General features: G+C 39.3%; 1 protein-coding gene across 3 annotated transcripts in view; it reads right to left on the bottom strand.

Moving 5' to 3' along the window:
* COL14A1 (collagen type XIV alpha 1 chain) overlaps positions 1 to 22,448 on the bottom strand; it is a 219,744-nt gene that overhangs the window by 178,847 nt on the left and 18,449 nt on the right. For all 3 annotated transcript variants that reach the window (XM_066379414.1, XM_066379415.1, XM_066379416.1), the window contains exons 3-5: positions 16,904 to 17,020; positions 13,059 to 13,202; positions 5,066 to 5,149 (exon numbers count right to left, since the gene is read on the bottom strand). In XM_066379414.1, the coding sequence (XP_066235511.1) occupies positions 5,066 to 5,149; positions 13,059 to 13,202; positions 16,904 to 17,020 (345 nt within the window). The remainder of the gene's footprint in view (positions 1 to 5,065; positions 5,150 to 13,058; positions 13,203 to 16,903; positions 17,021 to 22,448) is intronic.

The raw sequence follows: 22,448 nt of genomic DNA, 5'->3' as shown, positions 1-22,448 counted from the left end.
GAAATAGCCGTTGATACAAATACATCGATATTATTATGCTCAAAGGCAAACACCACTTTTGTTTGGGAGTTAAGTTTGGGATTAGTGAGGAAACACATACAGTAGATTGAAAACAAGTAAATATTTAACTGCATAGCAACATCTCTTAAGGTTCTTAGCTCTTTGCATTTAAATTAAAATTCTAAAATATGTGAAATATGTCTGATTGTATCTAAGCCAGTATCAATGTAGACTCTTGTACCAACAGTTGTAGAGTGTGGGGAAAACAAAGAGCTGCTAGCACAGTTGAATGCAAATGATGGAACAACTTTAAAGAGAGGTTATGGTAAGTGCTTTGGTGGGAAAGGCCTTTTTGTCTCTAGTGGAACCCATTAATGTTTCCCTTCAAGCTCCTAGGAGCCATAATTCTGGGCTGTGTTGTCACCATTGTCTACAACTTTCTTCTTTTCCTTTTTTTTTTATTTAAGTGAGAGGAGGAGAGATAGACTCCCATATGAACCCTGACTGAGATCCACCCCTGTCTGGGGCCATTGCTCTGCCCATCTGGCATTGATGTTTACAATAGAGTTATTTTTAGCACCTGAGGCGAAGGCTCCATGGAACTATCCTCAGCAACCGGGGCTGATGCACTCAAACCAATAGAGCCATGGCTGTGACAGGGGAAGAAAGAGAGAAGAGAGGGAGGAGGAAGGGTAGAGAAGCAGGTGGTTGTTTCTCCTGTGTGCCCTGACCAGAATCAAACGCAGGAAATCCACACACCAGGCCGATGCTCTACCTCTGAGCCAATTGGCCAGTGCCAACTTCCTTCTTTTTTTTTAATTAATTTTAATGGGGTGACATTAATAAATCAGGGTACATATGTTCAGAGAAAACATCTCCAGGTTATTTTGACATTTAATTATGTTGCATACCCATCACCCAAAGTCAAATTGTCTTCCGTCACCTTCTACCTGGTTTTCTTTGTGCCCCTCCCCTCCCCCCTCCCCTTCCCTCTTCTTCCTTCCTCCCCCCCCCCCCCCCGCCCCGTAACCACCACACTCTTGTTCATGTCTCTTAGTCTCATTTTTATGTCCCACCTATGTATGGAATCATGCAGTTCTTAGTTTTTTTCTGATTTACTTATTTCACTCTGTATAATGTTATCAAGATCCATCCATGTTGTTGTAAATGATCTGATGTTGACTACAGTTTGTCCCCTTGAACTAAAATTAATTCAAAATGGATCAAAAACCTAAATATAAGACCTGAAACAATAAAGTACATAGAAGAAAACATAGGTACTAAACTCATGGACCTTGATTTTAAAGAGCATTTTATGAATTTGACTCCAAAGGCAAGGGAAGTGAAGGCAAAGATAAATGAATGGGACTACATCAGACTAAGAAGGTTTTGCACAGCAAGAGAATCTGACAACAAAACAAACAGACAGCCAACTAAATGGAAGATGATATTTTCAAACAACAGCTCAGATAAGGGCCTAATATCCAAAATATACAAAGAACTCATAAAACTCAACAACAAACAAACAATCCAATAAAAAAATGGGAAGAGGACATGAACAGACACTTCTCCCAGGAAGAAATACAAATGGCCAACAGATATATGAAAGGATGCTCATCTTCATTAGCTATTAGAGAAATGCAAATCAAAACTACAATGAGATACCACCTCACCCCTGTTAGATTAGCTATTATCAACAAGACAGGTAAATAGCAAGTATGGAGAGGCTGTGGAGAGAAAGGAACCCTCATCCACTGTTGGTGGGACTGTAAAGTAGTACAACCATTATGGAAGAAAGTATGGTGGTTCCTCAAAAAACTAAAAATGGAGCTACCATATGCCCCAGCAATCCTACTACTGGGCATATACCCCCAAAACTCAAAAACATTGGTACGTAAAGACACATGCAGCCCCATGTTCAATGCAGCATTGTTCACAGTGGCCAAGATATGGAAACAACCAAAAATACCTTCCTTCTTTTTTAAAATTTGTTTTTATTTATTAATGTTAGAGAGAGAGGGAGGGAAAGAGAGAGACAGACAGACAGAAACATCAATCTGTTCCTGCATGTGCCCTGCCTGGGGATCGAACCAGCAACCTTCGCATATGGGGAAGACACTCTAACCAACTGAGCAATCAGCCAGGACTACAACTTCCTTCTTAAGACAATCTTCCCACACCACCAGTGCTCTTAGAATGCTCACTGCTCTTATACACCCCTCATATTAAAGAAAAAGCCACCTTTTCCCCCCAAAATCTCCTAAAATCTTTTGTCTTAGCTGAGGTCCTAATCACCACAAGAAATGCCTTGAAACAGTTCCCACCTGACAGTGGGCTCAGAGAAGGCTCCTCCAGAAACACATGTTTAGTGAGTGAAGCAGATTAATTCCTGGAGGGATAGTCCTTCTGCAGGTGTTCATTAGCATTTATCAGAACCTACAGAAAAGGTTTTAATATCCAAAATGTGTAGAAATGTTGTAAATATTTATTGAAAAAGGTTACAAAACACAAAAGAAAAATGGACCAAACATGGGAAAAACATACAAATGACCATTAAAGATATAAAAAAAAAAAGTTCAGTCTCACTAATAATCAAAGAAGTATAAATTAAAGTAATGAGATATTACTGGAAAAATTTTAAGTACTGAGAATTTTAATTGTTGAAAAAATGTATGTTTTAAGAATAAATTGTTTTTGAAAATTGTCAATTTGGTAGATGATCAAAAATGTCAACACTGCAGCTCCTTTAACCTGCCACTTCACTTTCAGAGTATTTTTTGCGGCACGTTCATAATAGTGAAAATTATAAAATATGTAAATGCTCATTAGTATGGGAAATAGAAAATTAAGATCTATTCCTTAGGATACTATCTGGCTATTAAAAAGAAGGAGGGAGACTAACAATAATTAATAGCTAACAGTATTCAATGGTAGGAAGTATTCTAAGTATTTTACATAAATCAACACATTCAATAGCAAATAACTTAATTAAATAAATTCTATCATACACCTTTTACAGATGAAGAAACAGAGATGCAGAGATTAGGACCGTGATGGTGAACCTTTTTATAAAAACCGCCCACTTTGCAGTGCTGGTCAACCTGGTCCCTCCCGCCCACTAGTGGGCAGTCCAGCTTTTATGGTGGGCCAATCACGGTGCTGTTTGGTTGCTCCTCTAAGGCCCACCAACCCACCATGAAAGCTGGAACGCCCACTAGTGGGCAGGAGGGACCAGGTTGACCAGCACTGCAGAAGTGGGTGGTTTTTAGAAAGAGGTTCGCCATCACTGGATTAGGATAACCAATACAAGTCACTTCAGCTTGAAAGTGGCAACGGCAGGCTTTGAACTCAGGCAGGCAAATGCAGTGCTCAGGCAATGCTATGGTTCCTCCCATGTGCAATACTATGGAAAGTTCCCCAACTGACAAAGTGATGCCCAGAACAAAAAATGCAATATGGCAGTCTGTACATATGTTTGCATATGTATAGAAAAGTGACTGAAAATTCATGCAATATGGTGAAAAAATAACCACAGGCAAACTAATGGGCAACTATATTTTTAACTATTGATATTAGGAGGTAACATTTTTAGTTGACCATTTATTTGTCTGTCTATTCAGTGACTATAAACTGGACATTTGTTATGTAGCAGAAACTGCTAGATACTGAGGAGTCGCTGAGGAGCCAACACAGACACAATCCTTGATCGCTTGGATCTTACAGTCTGGTAGAGAAGGCAAACATTCAAATTATAAGTAAATGTAAAATTACAACTATGGCAAATGCTGTGAAGGAAAGTTGGTTGCTACATGAGAGCCTGTCATAGAGGAGAAAGGTTAGGAAATGTTTAGGACAGGGGTCCCCAAACTATTTACACAGGGGGCCAGTTCACTGTCCCTGAGACCATTGGAGGGCTGGACTATATAAAAAAAACTATGAACAAATTTCTATGCACACTGCACATATCTTATTTTAAAGTAAAAAAACAAAATGGGAACAAATACAATATTTAAAATAAAGAACAAGTAAATTTAAATCAACAAACTGACCAGTATTTCAATGGGAACTATGGGCCTGCTTTTGGCCAATGAGATGGTCAATGTCTAGTTCCATATTTGTCACTGCTAGCCGTAACAAGTGATATGACGCGCTTCCAGAGCCGTGACGGGTGCGTCCTGCATCACCGGAAGTAGTACTGTACGTGAGCAATGCCACGCTTTGCAGTGCTGCAACATACAGTGCTCCTCTCACTGAGCACCAATGAAAGAGCTGCCCCTTCCAGAAGGGCGGCGGGGGCCGGATAAATGGCCTCAGGGGGCCACATGTGGCCCGCGGGCCGTAGTTTGGGGACCCCTGGTTTAGGAGAAAGTAATGATTGAACTGAGCTTTGAAAGGGGGAAAACAGATATTTCAGCGGAGTGGTGATACGGGAGAGCGCTCCATGCAGAGGGTTTGGCAGGTGCTGTGGCTGTACAGGAGAGACCACCATCTTTAAAGAATCTGAAAGAAGGCCAGCGGGTAGAAAGCACTGAGTTGTTAGATGAGAAAGGAGAGGAAGGTAGGTATGTTATGAGACACTGTGGGGCCTTCGAGGTCTTGCTAAGGATTTCTAGAGTCTATTCTAAGAGCAGTAGAAAGATACTGAAGGAGTTTTAAGGTAAGGGTAGGGAGAACATAGGGTCAGATTTATTTTGAAAGGAGCACTCTAATTTCTGGGTAAGAAACCCATTGAGATTTTGCTTAAAATATATTTTGCCAAGAAAGAAAAGGAACCTTAGCTGAGTACTGGCAATAGATACGGAAAGAAATGAGCAGATTCTGTCAGTATTCCAACAGAAAATAAATTCACTGCAACACGGTGATGTATTGAATACGGGAGAGTAAGGGAGTGGGAAGTGCTGACAGTTATTATGTGTGAGGGAGGAAGGAAGAGTGAACTGGGCTAAGGAAGATTTTCACATTAGATCCCATCTTCGGATGGGACCAACAGCCACATGTGTGTGCATTGCCTGTGTTATTAAAACAGCTCAACCCCCCAGAAAGCAAATAAGAAAGAAGAACTGACCTTCTGGTATAGATGGTTTATTCCCATTTCCTTTGTCCACCTTGACTCTGGGTTTTGAATCCTTTCTTTTTTCCAAATCTTTAACTGGAAGAAAAGTAGAAATACAGCAACATGTTATGTTAGAGTCTAAAAAAAATAATTCAGTGAGTTTTACTAAAGCCCTTGAAAGTATTGAAAGTACTCAGTAGAAATTAGCTCCATGGTAGAATCTCATTCCCAAATATTGGAAGTGCTATTTTTTTGCCCCCTTGTCATGAGAAGGTGTGGTAAAAAACTTAAATTACTCTGATCAAGTACTCATTATGAGTAGATGTAGCAAATAGATTTCATCCTTCAAAACTGCTATAAAATTAGCACGATTTATCCTATATGATAAGTAACTTAAAAATATCTCATAAAATCAGGCCCTGGCCAGTTGGCTCAGTGGTAGAGTGTTAGCCTAGCATGTGGATGTTCTGGATTCGATTCCCAGTCAGAGCACACAGGAGAGGCACCCATCTGCTTCTCTACCCCTCCCCCTCTCACTTCTCTCTCTTTCTCTCTCTCTTGACCTCCTATAGCCATGGCTCAATTGAAGCAAGTTGGCCTGGACTCTGAGGATGGCTCCATGGCCTTTGCCTCAGGTACTGAGAAGAGCTCGGTTGCTGGGCAATGGAGCAACAGCCCAGATGGGCAGAACATAGCCCCCTAGTAAGCTTGCCAGGTGGACCCCAGTCAGGTGCATGTGGGAGTCTCTATCTCTGCCTCCCATCCTCTCACTAAAAATAAAAATAAAATAAAATAAAAATATCTCATAAAATCATAAATTATTGGCACAGGATTCAAGCTCTATCTTCAGGTTTCTGGACAAGACTTGTAAATTGGTCCTTGTTCTAGAAAGATCTTACCCATGATTATTCTCATTTGGAGCTGATCTATCTGCAATAGACAGTGGAGAACCCCATAGTATTTTCCTTTCAAACTTAAAATAAAGTTTCCTTAGTAATAAACAGTAGTATTTCTTTGTTCTTTTCATCATGAAATATTCAGGGGGCCAGAAATGCCCCTTGGTCCTTTAATCTATTCATACCAATGGACTTCATTAGCTTGACTTTCCGTTGCTTAAAATGCTACAGTAGCTTTCCTTAAGTTCTATGAGTCAGTTGAGACCACTGCCAACTGGCAATGGTTTCTGAACAAATAAAATGCCCTGTGAAAAAACAGAAGTGATCCTATGGCAAGATATTTCATTTAATTGTTGCCTTCACTTCACGGAAATCAGCAAATCTACTGGAGGTGGGCTATGCAGGGAAGCAGTGATTTCCTCTGAACTCCTTTCTGCCTTCTCTAAGATATTGTCTGTTGATCCTGTCTTTTTCATCTCTTCCCCCTCTTCTTTCTAGTGGTTTTCATTCATTTGCTAAAGGGCTTGAGACTTGCCATCTGCCAAAGTTGTATCACTATAGGTTTATTATCCCTTTCCTTAAAAACCTTCCATGTCTTCTGAAGAAATTAAAGAAGATACAAATAAATGGAAGCATATACTGTGTTTATGGATAGGAGGAATAACATCATTATAATGTCCACACAACCCAAAGCAATCTATAGATTCAATGCGATTCCTATCAAAACACCAAACAATGGTGTATTTCACAGAACTAGAATAAATATTCCAAAAATGTGTATGGAACCACAAAACACCTGAAAATCCACAGCAATCTTGAGGGAGAAAAATGTTAGAGGACTCATGCTACCTGATATAAAACTATAATTCAAGGTCATAGTAATCAAAACAGCATGATATTAGCATAAAAACAGATATATAGCTCAACGGAGCAGAATAGACCAGATCGGGCGCGTTCAGGGTAGTATGGCCGTAGATGCCTAACGGAGCAGAATAGAGAGCCAAGAAATAAACCCACACATTCATGATCAATTAGTATTTGACAAAGGAGGTAAGCATACACAATGGTGTAAAGATAATCTATTCAGTAAATGGTGTTGAGAAAATTGGACAGGACATGCAAAAAAATGAAACTAGATCACATTTTTATACTATACAGAAGAAAAAACTCCAAATGGATTAAAGATTTAAATGTAAGAGTCATAACCAAAACCATAAGAATCCTAGAAGAAAACATAGACAGTAAACTCTTGGGCATCCTCGTAATGATATTTTTTCTAATATGTCTCCTCAGGCAAGAGAAACAGAATCAACAGACAAATGGGACTACATCAAACTAATACATGGTTTTTTTTGCACAGCAAAGGAAACCATCAACAAAATGAAAAGACAACCCACTGAGTGGGAGAACATATTTTTCAATAATACATCTGATAAGGGGTTAATATCCAAAATATAAAGAACTTATACAACTCAACACCAAAAAAAAAAAAAAAACCCAAAAAACTGGTTAGAGTGTCATTTTGACATCCTGAGGTTGTGGGTTTGATCCTCAGTCAGGGACCACAGAAGAATCAACCAATGACAGCATAAATAAGTGGAACAACAAATTGATGTTCCCCCCCCCTTCCCCTTCTTCTGCCTCTAAAATATAAGTAAATAAATAAATTTTAAAATGGCCAATAGACATAGACATATGAAAAGATGTTCAACATCACTAGTCATCAGAGAAATGCAAATTAAAACCACAATGAGATACCATCTCACACCTGTGAGAATGGCTATCAGCAACAAATCAACAAACAACAAGTGCTGGCAAGGATGTGGAGAAAAAGGAACCCTCTTGCACTCTGGTGGGAATGCAGAGTTGTACAGCCACTGTGGAAAACAGTATGGAGTTTCCTTAAAAACTTAAAAATGGAACTGCCTATGACTCAGCAATTCCACTTCTCAGACTATATCCAAAGAAACCTGAAACACTAATTTGAAAGAAAATATGCATCCTGATGTTCACTGCAGCATTATTTATAATCACTAAGAGTTGGAAGCAGCCCACGGGCCCAGCAATAGATAAATGGCTAGAAAAGCTGTGGGACATGTACACAATGGAATACTACTCAGCTGTTAAAAAGAAGAAAATCTTACCTTTTGTGTCCTGGGTACTATGCTAAGTGAAATAAGCCAGTCAGAGAGAGACAAACACCATATGATTTCACTAATATGTGGGATATAATAAAAAATAAACTAATAAAATATAGACTCATAGAGACAGAAAAGAGACAGACAGCTGTCAGAAGGATGGGGTTGAGGGACTGGGTGAAAAAGGTGAAGAGATTAAAAACAAACTCACAGACACAGACACCAGCATAGTGATGACCAGAGAAAAAGGGGAAGGGGAGGTGGGAGAGGGGAAAGGGGGGTAAATGGAGATGGAAGGAGACTTGACTGGGGGTGGTGGACACACATTACAATATAAAAATGATGTATTATTAAACTGTACACCTGAAACATATATAAACTTAATCAATATCACTCCAGTAAGTCAATGAAAAAATTTAAAAATGGGGGAAAAACCCTTCCATGTCTTTCGGGTACCTGGAAATTAAATTCCAAGATTAAAAATGAAAAAGAATATATCAGAGGTGTTGATCCTGCTATTGCCACCGACCTAATTTTTTTAATTCACCTTTTAGATCTCATTTTCTGACTTCCTTTTTATTTATTATTTTTTAAATTTATTTAATGAGAGGAGGGGAGGCAGAGACAAACTTCCACATGTGCCCTGACTGGGATCCACCTGGCAAGCCCACTAGGGGGCCATCCTCTGCCCATCTGGGGCTCTTGCTCCATTGCAACTGGAGCCATTTTTTAGTGTCTGAGGTGGAGGCCATGGAGCCATCCTCAGAGCCTGTGGCCAACTCCCTCCAATTGAGCCATGGCTGCAGGAGTAGAGGAAAAGAGAGAGAAAGAGAGAGAGAGAGAGAGGAAAAAGGAGTGAGAGGGGGAGGGGTGTAGAAGCAGATGGGCGATTCTCCTGTGTGCCCTGACTGTGAACTGAACCCAGGACACCCTCACACCAGGCTGATGCTCTACCACTGAGCCAACTGGCCAGGGCTCTGACTTCTTTATAAGTTCTGGGCCACTTTGAAAAGTTCCCTTCTTTATTTTTTAAATTAATTCATCTATTTTTATTAAAGTACAGTTAACATAAAATATTATATTAGTTTCAGGTGTACAATGTAGTTATTCAAAATGTATAAAGCTTCCAATGTAATTGCCACAATAAGTCTAGTCACCATCTGTCACCATATAAGGATATTACGATGTTATGGACACTATTCCCTAGCTGTACATTATGTCCCTGTGACTTAATTAATTTATAACTGGAAGTATGTACCTCTTATTCCCTGTCACCTTTTTTTATCCATTCCCTCATCCACCCCCTCCGGCAAACAGCATCTATTAGTGTTTCTGTTTTTTTGTTGCTTTATTTGTACATTTGCTTTTTTAGAGTCCACTTATAAGTCCTCTGTCTGACTTATTTCACTTAGTATCATACTCTCCGGGCCCATCCATGATGTCTCAAATGGCAAGATTTCACTCTTTTTTTTATGGCTAAGTAACATTCCAGTGTGTGTGCATTCTTTATTCATTTATCTATTGATGGACACTTAGGTTGCTTCCATATTTTGGCTATTATAAATAATGCTGCAATGAAGAGAGACGTGTAATACATATTTTTTTATTTTTTTTAAAGATTTTATTTATTGATTTTTAGAGAGGGGAGAGACAGAGAGAAAGGGGTTGGTGAGCAGCAGGATGCATCAACTTGTAGTTGTTGCTTCCCAAATGTGCCTTGACTGGGTAAGCCCAGGGTTTTGAACTGGCAACCTCAGCATTCCAGGTCAACACTTTATCCACTAGCGCCACCACAGGTCAAGCTAATACATCTTTCAGAATTAGTGTTTTTGTTTCTTCAGATAGACACCCAGATATGTAAGCGCTGGGTCATATGGATCACTCCTTTCTTTAAATTCTTTTTTTTCCTCTCAGGTTTTACAAAGGCATTATCTTGGGTTTTCTTGTATTCCTCTGACCCTTCTTAACATTCTTATTCTTTGGGTCCTTGTTTATAAAACATGATTATATACTAAGTTAGCCTTCATCTCTGTATGCCCCACCTATAATTTTATCATCTCACCATTGTAATATTCACCCTTTTGTGGATAATTTCCAAATCTACATCTTCAATCCCACCCACACATAGGCCATGGCCTCAAATTGCTCACATTCTGGGTAAAAAAAAAAAAAGTATGCAACTTTAGTGTGAGGAAAATTGTGCCAAGCAGTGCTATCAGAAGAAATAAATCTGAGAAAGAATAATTTTAGAGACTCGGAAAACATCGCTGGGAAAAAAATGACATTTGAGCCAGACTCTGAACAATGAAACAGATTTTATAGGCAGAGATAAGCAAAATGTCATCTCAAATGGGGGAAATGGTAGCTGAAAAGGACGTTTGCCAAAATAGGGCCACGGCCCACTCAACCAATGAACAAGTAAAAATAAGTCGCCTTGAACCTGGCCACTAGGTCACATAAGATGTAACACATATGCCACATGAAACTGCTGTGTCCTCATGCAGAAGGAAAATCAGTAGAAAACAGACTGTCACAAGCAAAGCGGCATTAAGCATAACAATAGCTACCGTGCCCCTTACCATGTGCTGAAATGATCTATCCTGCACAATCATAGGCATGTGTCATCAGCCCCGTTTGGCGATGATGAGGTCACTGAGGTTAGGCATGGGTGAGTTGCTCTGCCAAAGACACACACCAGATTTGGAAACCTACTGTACAGCAGATCCGACATGCCTGTCTGTCTTCAAAATCCAAAGACTATCTCTTAGGCTTCCCTGTACCAGCAAACGGACGTAGGGAGAATTCAATCCCCTATACCACTGCAAACCTGTATTCATAGCATTTGTCTTGTCCTGGATCCCACCGTGAAAGTTTTCCAGGGAGGGGGCACCAGGCTTTAATACCACCTCCCAGGGAGCTAAAACGTAACTAAAATGCAAAATGGAACAGGAAGCCATCCAAAGAAGTTATTTTGATTTCATTCTGACAGACTGTTGTTTGGGAAGAATTAATCTCTCAACCCTGCCAACAAAAATAACGTAGCTAAAAAATAGAAGCTTTCCTCTAATGTATCCAACTCACCAGTTAGATGGTCTCAGGAAGATGCTTTCAGCAGTGCTAAGCAAGCCGAAGACAGAGGCATGCTCTTTTATGTGTTCAGAGTAAATAGGTCTTGGGAAATCTTTTAAAGGTGACCTGTGTTTTTTATGCTGCACACTCAGTGGAATATGCCCAATCAGCAATTTCAGTACCTTCGGGCGATTGTCAAATGATCAAACCCTTGTCCCTCTTACTGCTTCTCACGAACTTGGAGAACAGTGATTTTGCTTATTCATGTAGGGATGGATGTCAGAGGCCAGAAACTGAAGCTTAGTGCTAATAAAAGAGACAGAAGTCTGTTTTATACTGAAAATAACATTTTTTAAAAAACCCTTTTCCTTGGGCTTCCAGACAATGCAAATCTCAAAAGAATGTAACATTTAAAACATTTGTATGGCCTGCTGACAGGCAGATTGACCAAACATCTTTGTTCAGGAGTTTCAAGAGGTAGTAGGTTAACAGAGTTGTGGAGCTTTTTCAACTTGAAAAAAGTTAAAAAAAAAATCGCAAAATATGTCTCATAAAACATTCCCTAGAACAATAAGAAGAAAAAAGGGAGGGAGAAATAAAAAAATCCAGACACAACATTGCTACACACAGAGTTCTAGAATCCACAGCCTCCCGATTTGGGGATTTAATCCCAGCGGCAAGATTTAAAAAGCTATTATTAAGTGAAATGTTGTCTAGGATTTGTTTCAAAATAATATGGGGGGAGGGGTAATAGATGGAATAAGACTGGCCATGAATGGCGAATTGTTGAAGTTAGAGACGGATACTTAGGCTTTCATTATACTATTATTCTGCTTCTTCTTTTTATTTAATGTTTAAAACTGTCCTTAATAATAAGTGGGGTTTTTTTTTGAAGAGTCTATTTTAACAATGAAGCAACGCCGAAAGTTAATCCGGGCAGGCCTCTTCTGTTTGCATTCGTGACACACAGAGCTGTGCCCTCCACGACTGAAACGCCACCTCCAAGAAGAAGTGATGTAGTCTCTAATCACTACTATAGGGCCCATAGGGGCAGAGATTTGTCACGCCCCAGTTCCTAGAATAGGGCCTCACACTTAGTAGACAAGCAACATATATTTTTTAATTAAAAAAAATGAATCAATCAATTAGTCAATGAATATCTCCTGAAAGGCAGAAGAATCAGAGCCTGTGTGAACAAGTTTAAAACTCAGTGTAAAGCAAAGCTTTCTAAAGAAACAGTGCGGACATGGATTGGGCTGTCTCAGAGCTGTCCCCTCTGCGTAGACTGTCTCTGCAGGCCCCACCCTTTCTGTTCGCCCCACTTACTACTTGAGCACTAGTTCAGACAGGAAACCATTCCCTATCCACTCTCTTACCAGCCCATTACCTGGACAGAGAGCACCTCCCTTCGCAGAGTCCTGAATGTATTTCTGTCTCTAATATTTACCATGTTGCTTCTGTTCACAAACTTGTTTGTCATGGGATCTAGTCAACAATAACTGATTAGTTACTGGAAAGAGTTAAGTTCCTTGTTAATAGGTTGGTTTTGTAAAGGCTGGATGGACACTTATTAGGGATACTATAGAGGAGGAACCGGCATCATTCATTTAGTCATTCGTCAAGTATTTAGTGAGCACCCATTGTATGCCAGGTATACAGATGTCTGGGTAAGGATTAGCAGACAGAGTCATGGATAGCATTTGAATGATTTGGGTGAAGCAAGAGGAAGAAAAAAGCACTGGTAACAGAAGAAACTCATGGAAGATTATACTAAATGTCTTTTAAGATTTCTTTACATCTAAACCAACCTAGAATTTCAACCTGTTACAATATTTACTGCAGACTAAAACTCAGAGTTGGGACAGAGCCCATGACAGCACATTAGGACATGAAAATACGTACTTCTGAATTGACCTTGGGCTGGCTTGCTTTCTTTGTCTTTATTGTATGCGATAATTTGAACTGTGTAATTCTGGTCTGGCATAAGACCTTGAATAATCGCTTTAGTTGCAGTGTTCTGGAGAGTCAATTGATTGACTTTTCCACCTACAATAAAACAAAAAGATAAATCAATTCCAAAAAGCCAGTTAACCGTGTACACTAAGAGATGTTGCTAACAAGCATTCAAGCTTGTAAAAGGTGAAGACATTTAAATATATATCATGGTATATATGTACACTTAATTTTAATATACTTTTCATTTTCATTCTCAGTTGTACTTTTTGCATTAGACAACTTAAACACAGTTGTCCAAATAAGATACAAACGCATTCACAAAGCCCCCTCGTCATAACCTCCTATCACTTTTCTCTACCTTGGAAAACCATGGTACTGGATTAGAAGACAGGAAGCCGTCAGCATTCTTCAAGCAAAGAATTTCACTGAAATGTGAAGTGAAAGATATGGGCAGATTAAATGTAATTATCTGCACTGGAATTTTTCCTATGGACTTTCTTACATGAGTCAAGGTATCTTTGAAAGATTAGCAATTTAATTATCTTTAAATCTGAGCATCACCAGCTCGGGATGTTGAAGGAACCACTCATTACCTGGCTACTTAAACATTAGCTTAGTTCATGAAAAGATTTCAAACCCTCGTTATCTCTCCATCAAATTAGACTGACAGCCAAGGCTTTCCTAAAAATGGTATTGATTAAAAACTTAGTCTTGTACACAAAATTCCAAATATACTTTTCTTCTCTAATTTTTGGCAGTGTTTACTATGTCTGAGAAAAGGGGAATTAATTTAAAGCATCTGCCCCTCTAGAAGTAACAGCAACAAGGATCTGAAACTTTCTGGTTTAATAAAACATAACACAGTTTACAATACATTTTAATCATATTCTAATAAAATGAATGACCTTAAGTCTGAAATTTGATGCCACTGTCATCCATGCCTCCCGCTACAAGGCAGAACTGAGCTTTTCTCTTGCCAACACCCATTTTGCTAAACGCATTTGTGTCCAAGATGTTAAATCTGATTTCATGAACTTCTATCAATTAAAATTCATGTACAACAAAAGAATTTCCTTAGAAAACTGTGTATTCAAATCCTTCTCTGACAGGCATAGGGTGTATTATTTTAAAGGCTTTGAGAATCCTGCAATTTTAGAGAGAGAAACATCAATTTGTTGTTCCATTTATTTAGGCATTCATTGGTTAATTCTCTTTTTTTTTTTTTTTTGTATTTTTCTGAAGCTGGAAACGGGGAGAGACAGGAGACAGTCAGACAGACTCCCGCATGCGCCCGACTGGGATCCACCTGGCTCGCCCACCAGGGGCGACGCTCTGCCCACCAGGGGCGACGCTCTGCCCACCAGAGGGTGATGCTCTGCCCCTCCGGGGCGTCGCTCTGCCACAACCAGAGCCACTCTAGCGCCTGGGGCAGAGGCCAAGGAGCCATCCCCAGCGCCCGGGCCATCTTTGCTCCAATGGAGCCTTGGCTGCAGGAGGGGAAGAGAGAGACAGAGAGGAAGGAGGGGGTGGGGGTGGAGAAGCAGATGGGCGCTTCTCCTATGTGCCCTGGCCAGGAATCAAACCCGGGTCCCCTGCACGCCAGGCCGACGCTCTACCGCTGAGCCAACCGGCCAGGGCGAGAATCCTGCAATTTTAAAAAAGATGTAAACCCTGTTTAGAAAAGCACTTCTCAAATTTATTTGACCTTTAAACTATTTGGTTGTATAATAGCTATTAGCATCCTGCAGAATGCCATGGAATACACTTCAGGAAAAATTGGTATCAACAATACTTCGAGCGTGCCATGGAGTGCTAAAACATCTATCACCATTTTATGACTAGACGTACTTACTACTCTTTTTTTCCTCTATTTATTTTATGTTTAATTAAGTAAATACCAGAGTGTCAAGACTGTCTTATTTGATTGGGCCACTGCAGGAAGGACATCGGGTCACTGGGGAAAATAAACCCAGGACTTATGAAAAAATAATTTGCTTTCATCCTCAGTTTGTATTTTGTCACTAGAAGTGTGTGAGCAAGAGTTGGAGGATCCGCAATATCCCTGTGTTTCCTCTTTGCGGTAATTCAAATCTGGTATCACCAGCAATTAACTAGGAAAGGTTAAAACACTGATGACCTGGAAGAAAAACTTACCTTTCAAGATAGCACATGAGAAATTTTCAGATGTACAATATATTAGCAATTTCTACTTTGATCTTTAGAGTCACAGTAATGTTTAAGAATCTTTTAAATTTCCCCGAATGGCTTTCTTTAGAAAACAAACTGTATTTTTAAAAGTCAGGGATACTTCAAAATTGGGCCATGTTCCAAAAAAGAAAACTCTGAACCAAACAGTTCAAGAATAAAATATTGCTTTCTACACGTGAGTCACTTCTGTAGGCCAACACGGGGAGAGTTGGCATGTGGTGGCACTAAACCAGAGGCATTCTAAGGAGCCTATGTAGAATATGTGTTAATGAAAGAAGGTTTCTTTTTGTGACAGAGCAAGAAGCCAGGTGTTCTATCTGCTTGTTTTGTTTGAGATTTTTAAATCAACTATTAGGTAAGAGGGCCACACTTAAGAACAATAGAGCATCTGTTTGCATGATTAAATTAGTTGAGTAAGCTCTCCAACTGAAAGGAATTCTCCTCCATATAACCATCTTTATAACCAATAAAGAGAAAAATTGTTATATTTATATAAACACACCTAGATTATACACATTTGCTATTATGAAGTATACACAGTTGTCCCTCGCCATATCACGATTCACTTTTCACAGTCTCACTGTATCACGGATCTTTAAATTGTATATATCTAATTTTGTATCATGGATTTTTCGCTATATCACGGGAGTTTGCAGTATGTAGATATTTTTATATATTTATTATTTTAATTATTTTTGTGGTAAAATAAGTATTTTCTAGCTTAAAAATATTGAAATGTAAAAAAAATATTAATTAAAACATTAAAAAAACATTACTGTATATTCACTGGTGAGTACCCATATAGAATTTTATATGTTAAAATTACATAGGTTTAAGAGTGTAGAAAGTGTTTAAGAGCATAGGAAGTGTTTATAAGAGTGTGGGAAAGGTTAATAACAGTGCGGGAAAGGTTTATAAGAGTGTGGGGAGGTTTATAAAGCCTAAGGTCACTACTTTGCGGATTTTTGTCTATCACGGGGAGGGGGTTCTGGAACCTAGCCCCCGCGATAGACGAGGGACCACTGTTTTATGTACTATGTGAAAATGGATCTTAGAAGAAATGAGACCTGACAGAGATCCTAAAGAGTATCTTTTTTTATATAACTACTTCACCTTCCTGATCAACAAATTTGTTTAACTTTCCTTTTCCAGCTTTAATTTATCACTTATTTTTACCATATCTACTTCGCTTATATAATTTGAATGTATAATTGCTGAACAATATCCTATTGCATTACCTAATCCCAATGTAGTCAGCCAGTCACAGCTGCTAACCATCCAGATGTATGGTATTTTCATAAAGTGTCATTAAACGAAAAGCACTCACCCTATATTGAGACAGAAGTAAGAATTTTTGATAGCCTGGAAATTTCACCTGAGCAGAGAATTATGGTGAACCTAGTGGTCATTCTTTTGACTTTGGGACATTACTTCCTTGATTAGAAGATAAGATTTCAAGCTCAAATATTAAATTAATTAAAAAAAAAACCTTTCAGATGATTTGAAAGCAGCATTTAGCACTACACAGTTTTAGTTACCTATGCGTAAATATTGCTAGTGAAAATACAGTGGATGGTTTTTACCTGAAGCTGGAGACACAAGAAGTTTGTATCCACCAAATTTCCCTCTTGGAGCCTTCCATGAAATCTGTATACTGTCATGAGATAAGACATTATATCTTAACCGTGTGGGTGGAGCCACTGAAAAGGAGAAACAAACAATGATTAAATGTTGATACATTTAAGCTACCATTTGCTAAATTGAAAAGTCACCGTAATCAAATGCACAAGATCTTTTCAGTCTCAAAATGTGTTCTTTCGACAACCCTATTAATGAATTAATCCATTTGTAAAATATCACAAACCTGTTCCATTTGTTCCTGAAGAGATGAGCATTTGTCAAACAATACTGATCTAATAACAAAGAAGTATGAATTTAACACTCTAGTTCAGTGGTTCTCAAAATTTTGAAGTCAGGGCACATTTAAAATTCTACAAATAACTGTAGGCACACTATATACAAATTTCTGAGAAATATGTTATAATAATTAACTCAAATATTAAAGAAAAAAATACAAAGTTTAAGCATGTTTTTATGGTAATTAAATGAAATAAATATGACAAAATTAAATTTAAAACATTAAAAAACATTTTTATGTTACTTTTTTGAGTTATGCTTTCAGAATTCGTAAAAAAAAAAGGGTTAAAAAATAGACAAAAAAGTTATCTTTTTATATATATAGATACATTCTTAGTAAGAGTTAGTAAATTCAGCAGGTCCCAGTGCAAATGTGTTAAGTTTTTTCATTCTTGTGTTTATGAGAAACATGAGTCTGATGTGTCCTAGCGATTTCTTCAATGTTTGGGCGTATAAGAAAGGCAAACTCTCATTTTCTCATCAATACATTGAAGAATTCCCCTCTTTTTACTCTTAATTGTGTTGAGTGCAGAAAACCCCCACCATACATATCATCTTGACTTTACACCAAACAAAGGATAGAAGAAACTTGCCTCCAGTCTTTCTGGGGAACATGGGGGGGTAGCGTAAACAATCCAGCACCACAGCTTAACAGCCTTTTGCAACCTTATCAGGCAAGTGAGGTGGGGGATTGGGCAGACTGTCAGTTTACAGCCAATTTCCCACCTCTGTCCCCAAAAAATCTAAACTCCAAAAACCCTGTTGGTTTTTTGGTCCCCAACAGGCACATATTTCTCTGGAATACCATAGGGCACACCTGGAAATCTTCTAGGTGTGAGAACACTTTGAGAACCACTGCTCTAGTTTAATAATCAAAGCCAATCTCAAAAAATGATTTCAATATGTTACAAGGATGAATTTTTCTTCTTGGAACATGTGAGCTTTAATAATCAATTCTAGTGGGACCTGTTTTATGCCTTTAGGTATTTTACTTTAGCAATCCAATATTTGTTATAATAAGATCATTTAAGAAGGCTATTACAGACATATTATAGTCATAAGATCTTCATGTAAAAACATTTGAGAAAAAGATGGTAAAGAACCAAAATAAAAAAGACCAAATACAAGATAATGACGTTTTATAAATTTGTTTTATTCTTCAAGTGTAGCTGATTTATACCTTTCAGAACGATACAAAGCACATAGTCATGAATCACCCTGGTATATTTACTCTTATCTGACAGTTCACAAAAGGGGTAGATCTATATTACTTTTGTGCAAGTTATTCAAACTATAAAATGTGTTTTTGGAACTCTATTTCCATGTTGCCAAATTTCACAAGAAATTCTGTAGTTTGGACATTGGTTTGATTCCCATTTCTGTCACTTATTAGATAAACAACCCTGAGCATGTGACTGTTTCTTCCAAAGCCTTTTTTTTTTAAAGGTGACAGCAATACTTTCTTCCCAGGATAGATGACATTAAACAGGATAATGACTATGTCACATTAAACTAGGTGGTCAATCAATGTTGGCTCGCTTTCCTCATTATATCATCTCCTATCTTCATTTTATACATAAGGAAATCAAGGAGAAGCTAAGAGACTTCCCCAAGTTCACATTCTAGAGAACAACAACCTCTGACCCCAAATGAAATGTTCTGTTTCTTTGTTAGGAGTCCTATATTAAGAAGTCACTCTTGCCTGACCAGGCCATGGCACAGTGGATAGAGTGTCGGCCTGGGACGCTAACAACCCAGGTTCAAAACTTCAAAACTCATGATCACCGGCTTGAGCATGGGTTCATCTGACTTGAGTGTGGGCTCACCAGATTGAACATGGGGTTGCTGGCTTCAGTCCAAGGTCACTGGCTTGAGCAGGGGGTCGTTGGCTTGGCTGGAGACCTCCAGTTAAATGCACATATGAGAAAGCAATCAATGAACAACTAAAGTGCTGCAACTATGAGTTGATGCTTCTCATTTCTCTCCCTGTCTGTCCTTCTCTCTCTTTCTGCCCCCTGACTAAAAATAAATAAATAAATAATAGCTGTGGCTGGTTGGCTCAGTGGTAGAGCGTCGGCCTGGCATGCAGGAGCCCTGGGTTCGATTCCCGGCCAGGGCACACAGGAGAAGCGCCCATCTGCTTCTTCACCTCTCCCCATCTCCTTCCTCTCTGTCTCTCTCTTCCCCTTCACAGCCAAGGCTCCACTGGAGCAAAGTTGGCCCGGGCGCTGAGGATGGCTCTGTGGCCTCTGCCTCAGGTGCTAGAATGGCCCTGGTTGCAACAGAGCAATGCCCCAGATGGGCAGAGCATCGCCCCCTGGTGGGCATGCTGGGTGGATCCCGGTCAGGCGCATGCTGGAGTCTGTCTGACTGTCTGACTGCCTCCCCGTTTCCAACTTAAGAAAAATACACACACACACACACACACACACACACACACACACACACGTCACCCTTCACTGAACTAGATGAATGAGTAATTTACTCCCCTACAAACAATCCACTCATCTGAAATCAGTCAGCATTGAAAGACACAATCTTAAGAGTAGCATTCTCTTTTTCATTGCCTTTTTCAAACATCCAATAGAAAATGCTAGCAGCCATGCAGAACAAACACATTAGTTTCCCATTCTCAATTTGACATGAATGAAAGGGTTTCCATGTCTCTGGATTTTGGGAAAGTATGGATTCATTGTAAAAACTATGACTTTGAAATAGAAAAGGAAGGTGGCTAACGCAAACATTTGGATGAATAGAGAAACTATACCTATTTTCCTTTGTCTGAACTCGGGCAGCAACAAAATTAAGAGTAAGAATTTAAAATATTTAAACAACATATCCAGTTCTGGAGCCAAATCAGGGCTGATAGATAGCAGTGGCCAAGCTTATCACAAAGTTTTGCCTGGATGCACTGATGAGAGAAAGCTGGCGTGCCTGGGAGCCAACACAGGGAGGGGGGAAGGACCACAGGCAGAACGGAGGCTTCAGCGGACGCAGTTCCGAGGGGGTCGGTCAACTCTGTCAGCACCCCAGGTGTTGACATCTCAAGGAGGGCAAAGAAGTTAACAACAGTTGGGATTCCTAGGTTAAAGATTAGAAACCTTTATAACATTTTCTACCCAGGCTTCTGTGCTTAACTGTGGTCTGAGTGCTGAGCCTGCAGCTTATAGGCAATCGCTAACCTTCAGAACCTGCAGGAGAATATAATGACCATGCCCTAACGAGACCCTGCTCAGACAACACGATGCGGCCCCAGAATCCATGATGGCACTGGCTTCCACTGAACGACTCAAGGAGATGGATTGGGAAGCAAATACTTCATCAATATTCAAATCCATCAACATTCAACTCTTCCAACAATTTACCAACAATTCGTAGAACTTCCGTTTCCATTATAACTGCTAGCAAATAGCAATACCACCATTCTCTTTATCAATGGATCACATCTATCGCCTATATAAGCATAAAGGCTCTCATAATCATTAAAAGAAAATCTTGGTTAGACTCGAAGGTCACATTTCCTTTAGGTTCCGGCCTTTAGGGTAAAAACACTGAAAAGAGGAAATGCTTGTTAAGGAAGAAAGAGGCATAAGGTCCCAGTTATGATCCTGAAAGTTAGCCCTTTTTTTCCCAGTACGGAAAGCTCTGGGGCTCATGCCAAAGCCAGGGCAGCGAGATTGACAGACAGAAACACTGTAAGCTCACTAGAGAAATACCTGTTCTTATCTCATGGAACAAAAACTTGTGCATATTTAATACCAGACCCATGGTTTTTCTTCGTGTGAGCACAGCTTTTCTATACATATACTTAACTTCCAGTAATGATTATAAATACTTGCATGAACTTGACTCACAGTTAATTTGTGTCAGTTAAAATCCTAAGCTTTTTAAAAAGATGAAAATCAAGTGTGAAGCTTGATGTCTGGCCCACACCAAGAACCAAGAGCAAGCTAATAAATTCATGCTTTGTGAAGTCAGGCTTCCTGGTGGGAGTGGGCCAAATACAATATATGCAATTCATCCCCCAGGGGGAGCGAAGGGGAAGACCAGGGAGGGTCCATTCGCAGTCTTCCCCTCTGTGCAGGATCAGGCTTGTTCCTGGGAGGATGGCGGTATTTTTGTTTCATGTTGTGCTATTTTACTTTTTTTAAGAGGGGAGATTTTTCTTTAAACGCCCAAGAATTTTACTGCAATCACGCTTATAGAAATCAGATCTTGTGTGCAGAAAAGGAATGTTTATGAGATTCCAATTGAAGCATCACTCTTATCAGGTACTTTGGAAATTTTATTTCACAATATGACTATTTATTAAAGGGCTAATTTTCTGCCCTCCCTCCTTTCCTTCCTTCCGAGCTTCCTTTCCTCCTTCCTTCCTTCCTTTCTTTAACTTTAAATCAACTCAACTTGAACTCTTGCTGTTATGATGTGTGACTACCTATGCAACAGTTCGCCTTAATTTCTGGAAACACAACTTTTTGCCCAGAAACACTGGAATGGAGGTCTCTGTTCTCCACTCCTGATAATCACCTCCCCTCTTCCCTTTCTAGCCAAGAATTGGTTTCCTGCCAAGGAGCAACACGCCCTCCCCACTGCATGGGGCCTTGGCTACCCTATCAATCAGCCAGTCTCCCCTGGCTCGGGGATGGGAGCTCAGGCCAGCTCTTCCAAGAATCTGCCCAATGATGGGAGGATGGAAAATAGGTCCAGTTCATTCCAAGCCATGCTCTAAAATAAAAGAAAATGGTTACTTCTAGAAACTATATCCAGGATGTTCCCAGGTGCCTATCCTTTTCAAAACTTAATTATTTAACTTTCACTTGAATGTTATGAGCTACTTTATTAGCTACACAAATATACTTTTTGCTTAAAGTGACCAGAGGAAGTTTCCATTATTTGGCAGCAAAAATCTCTGACCGATAGAGAGAGGAGAACACTGGGCACTGAGAGTGATTTCCCTTCAAACCAGTTTAAGGCGCTCTGTCAATGGAACCGTCTATTCAATGTAAGCAAAAGACCTTGAAATAAATAGCAGGGAAGTATTCAGCTAACTCTTACAAGTAATCTAAAATAAAAACAAGCCCAAACAAACAACAATAACAACAAAAAATCCTTAGCTTTTTATCTCAGTCATTTTTTAATTACACACATTGCCTGAATATTCCATAAATAGAGGAAATTAATATTTGTGAGAAAAGAACTGAAGGACAGGCA

Source organism: Saccopteryx leptura, chromosome 3 (assembly GCF_036850995.1).
Source record: "Saccopteryx leptura isolate mSacLep1 chromosome 3, mSacLep1_pri_phased_curated, whole genome shotgun sequence".
NCBI lineage: Eukaryota > Metazoa > Chordata > Mammalia > Chiroptera > Emballonuridae > Saccopteryx > Saccopteryx leptura.
Note: the sequence above shows the minus strand (reverse complement) of the source record. Positions and strands in the feature narration are given on the sequence as shown.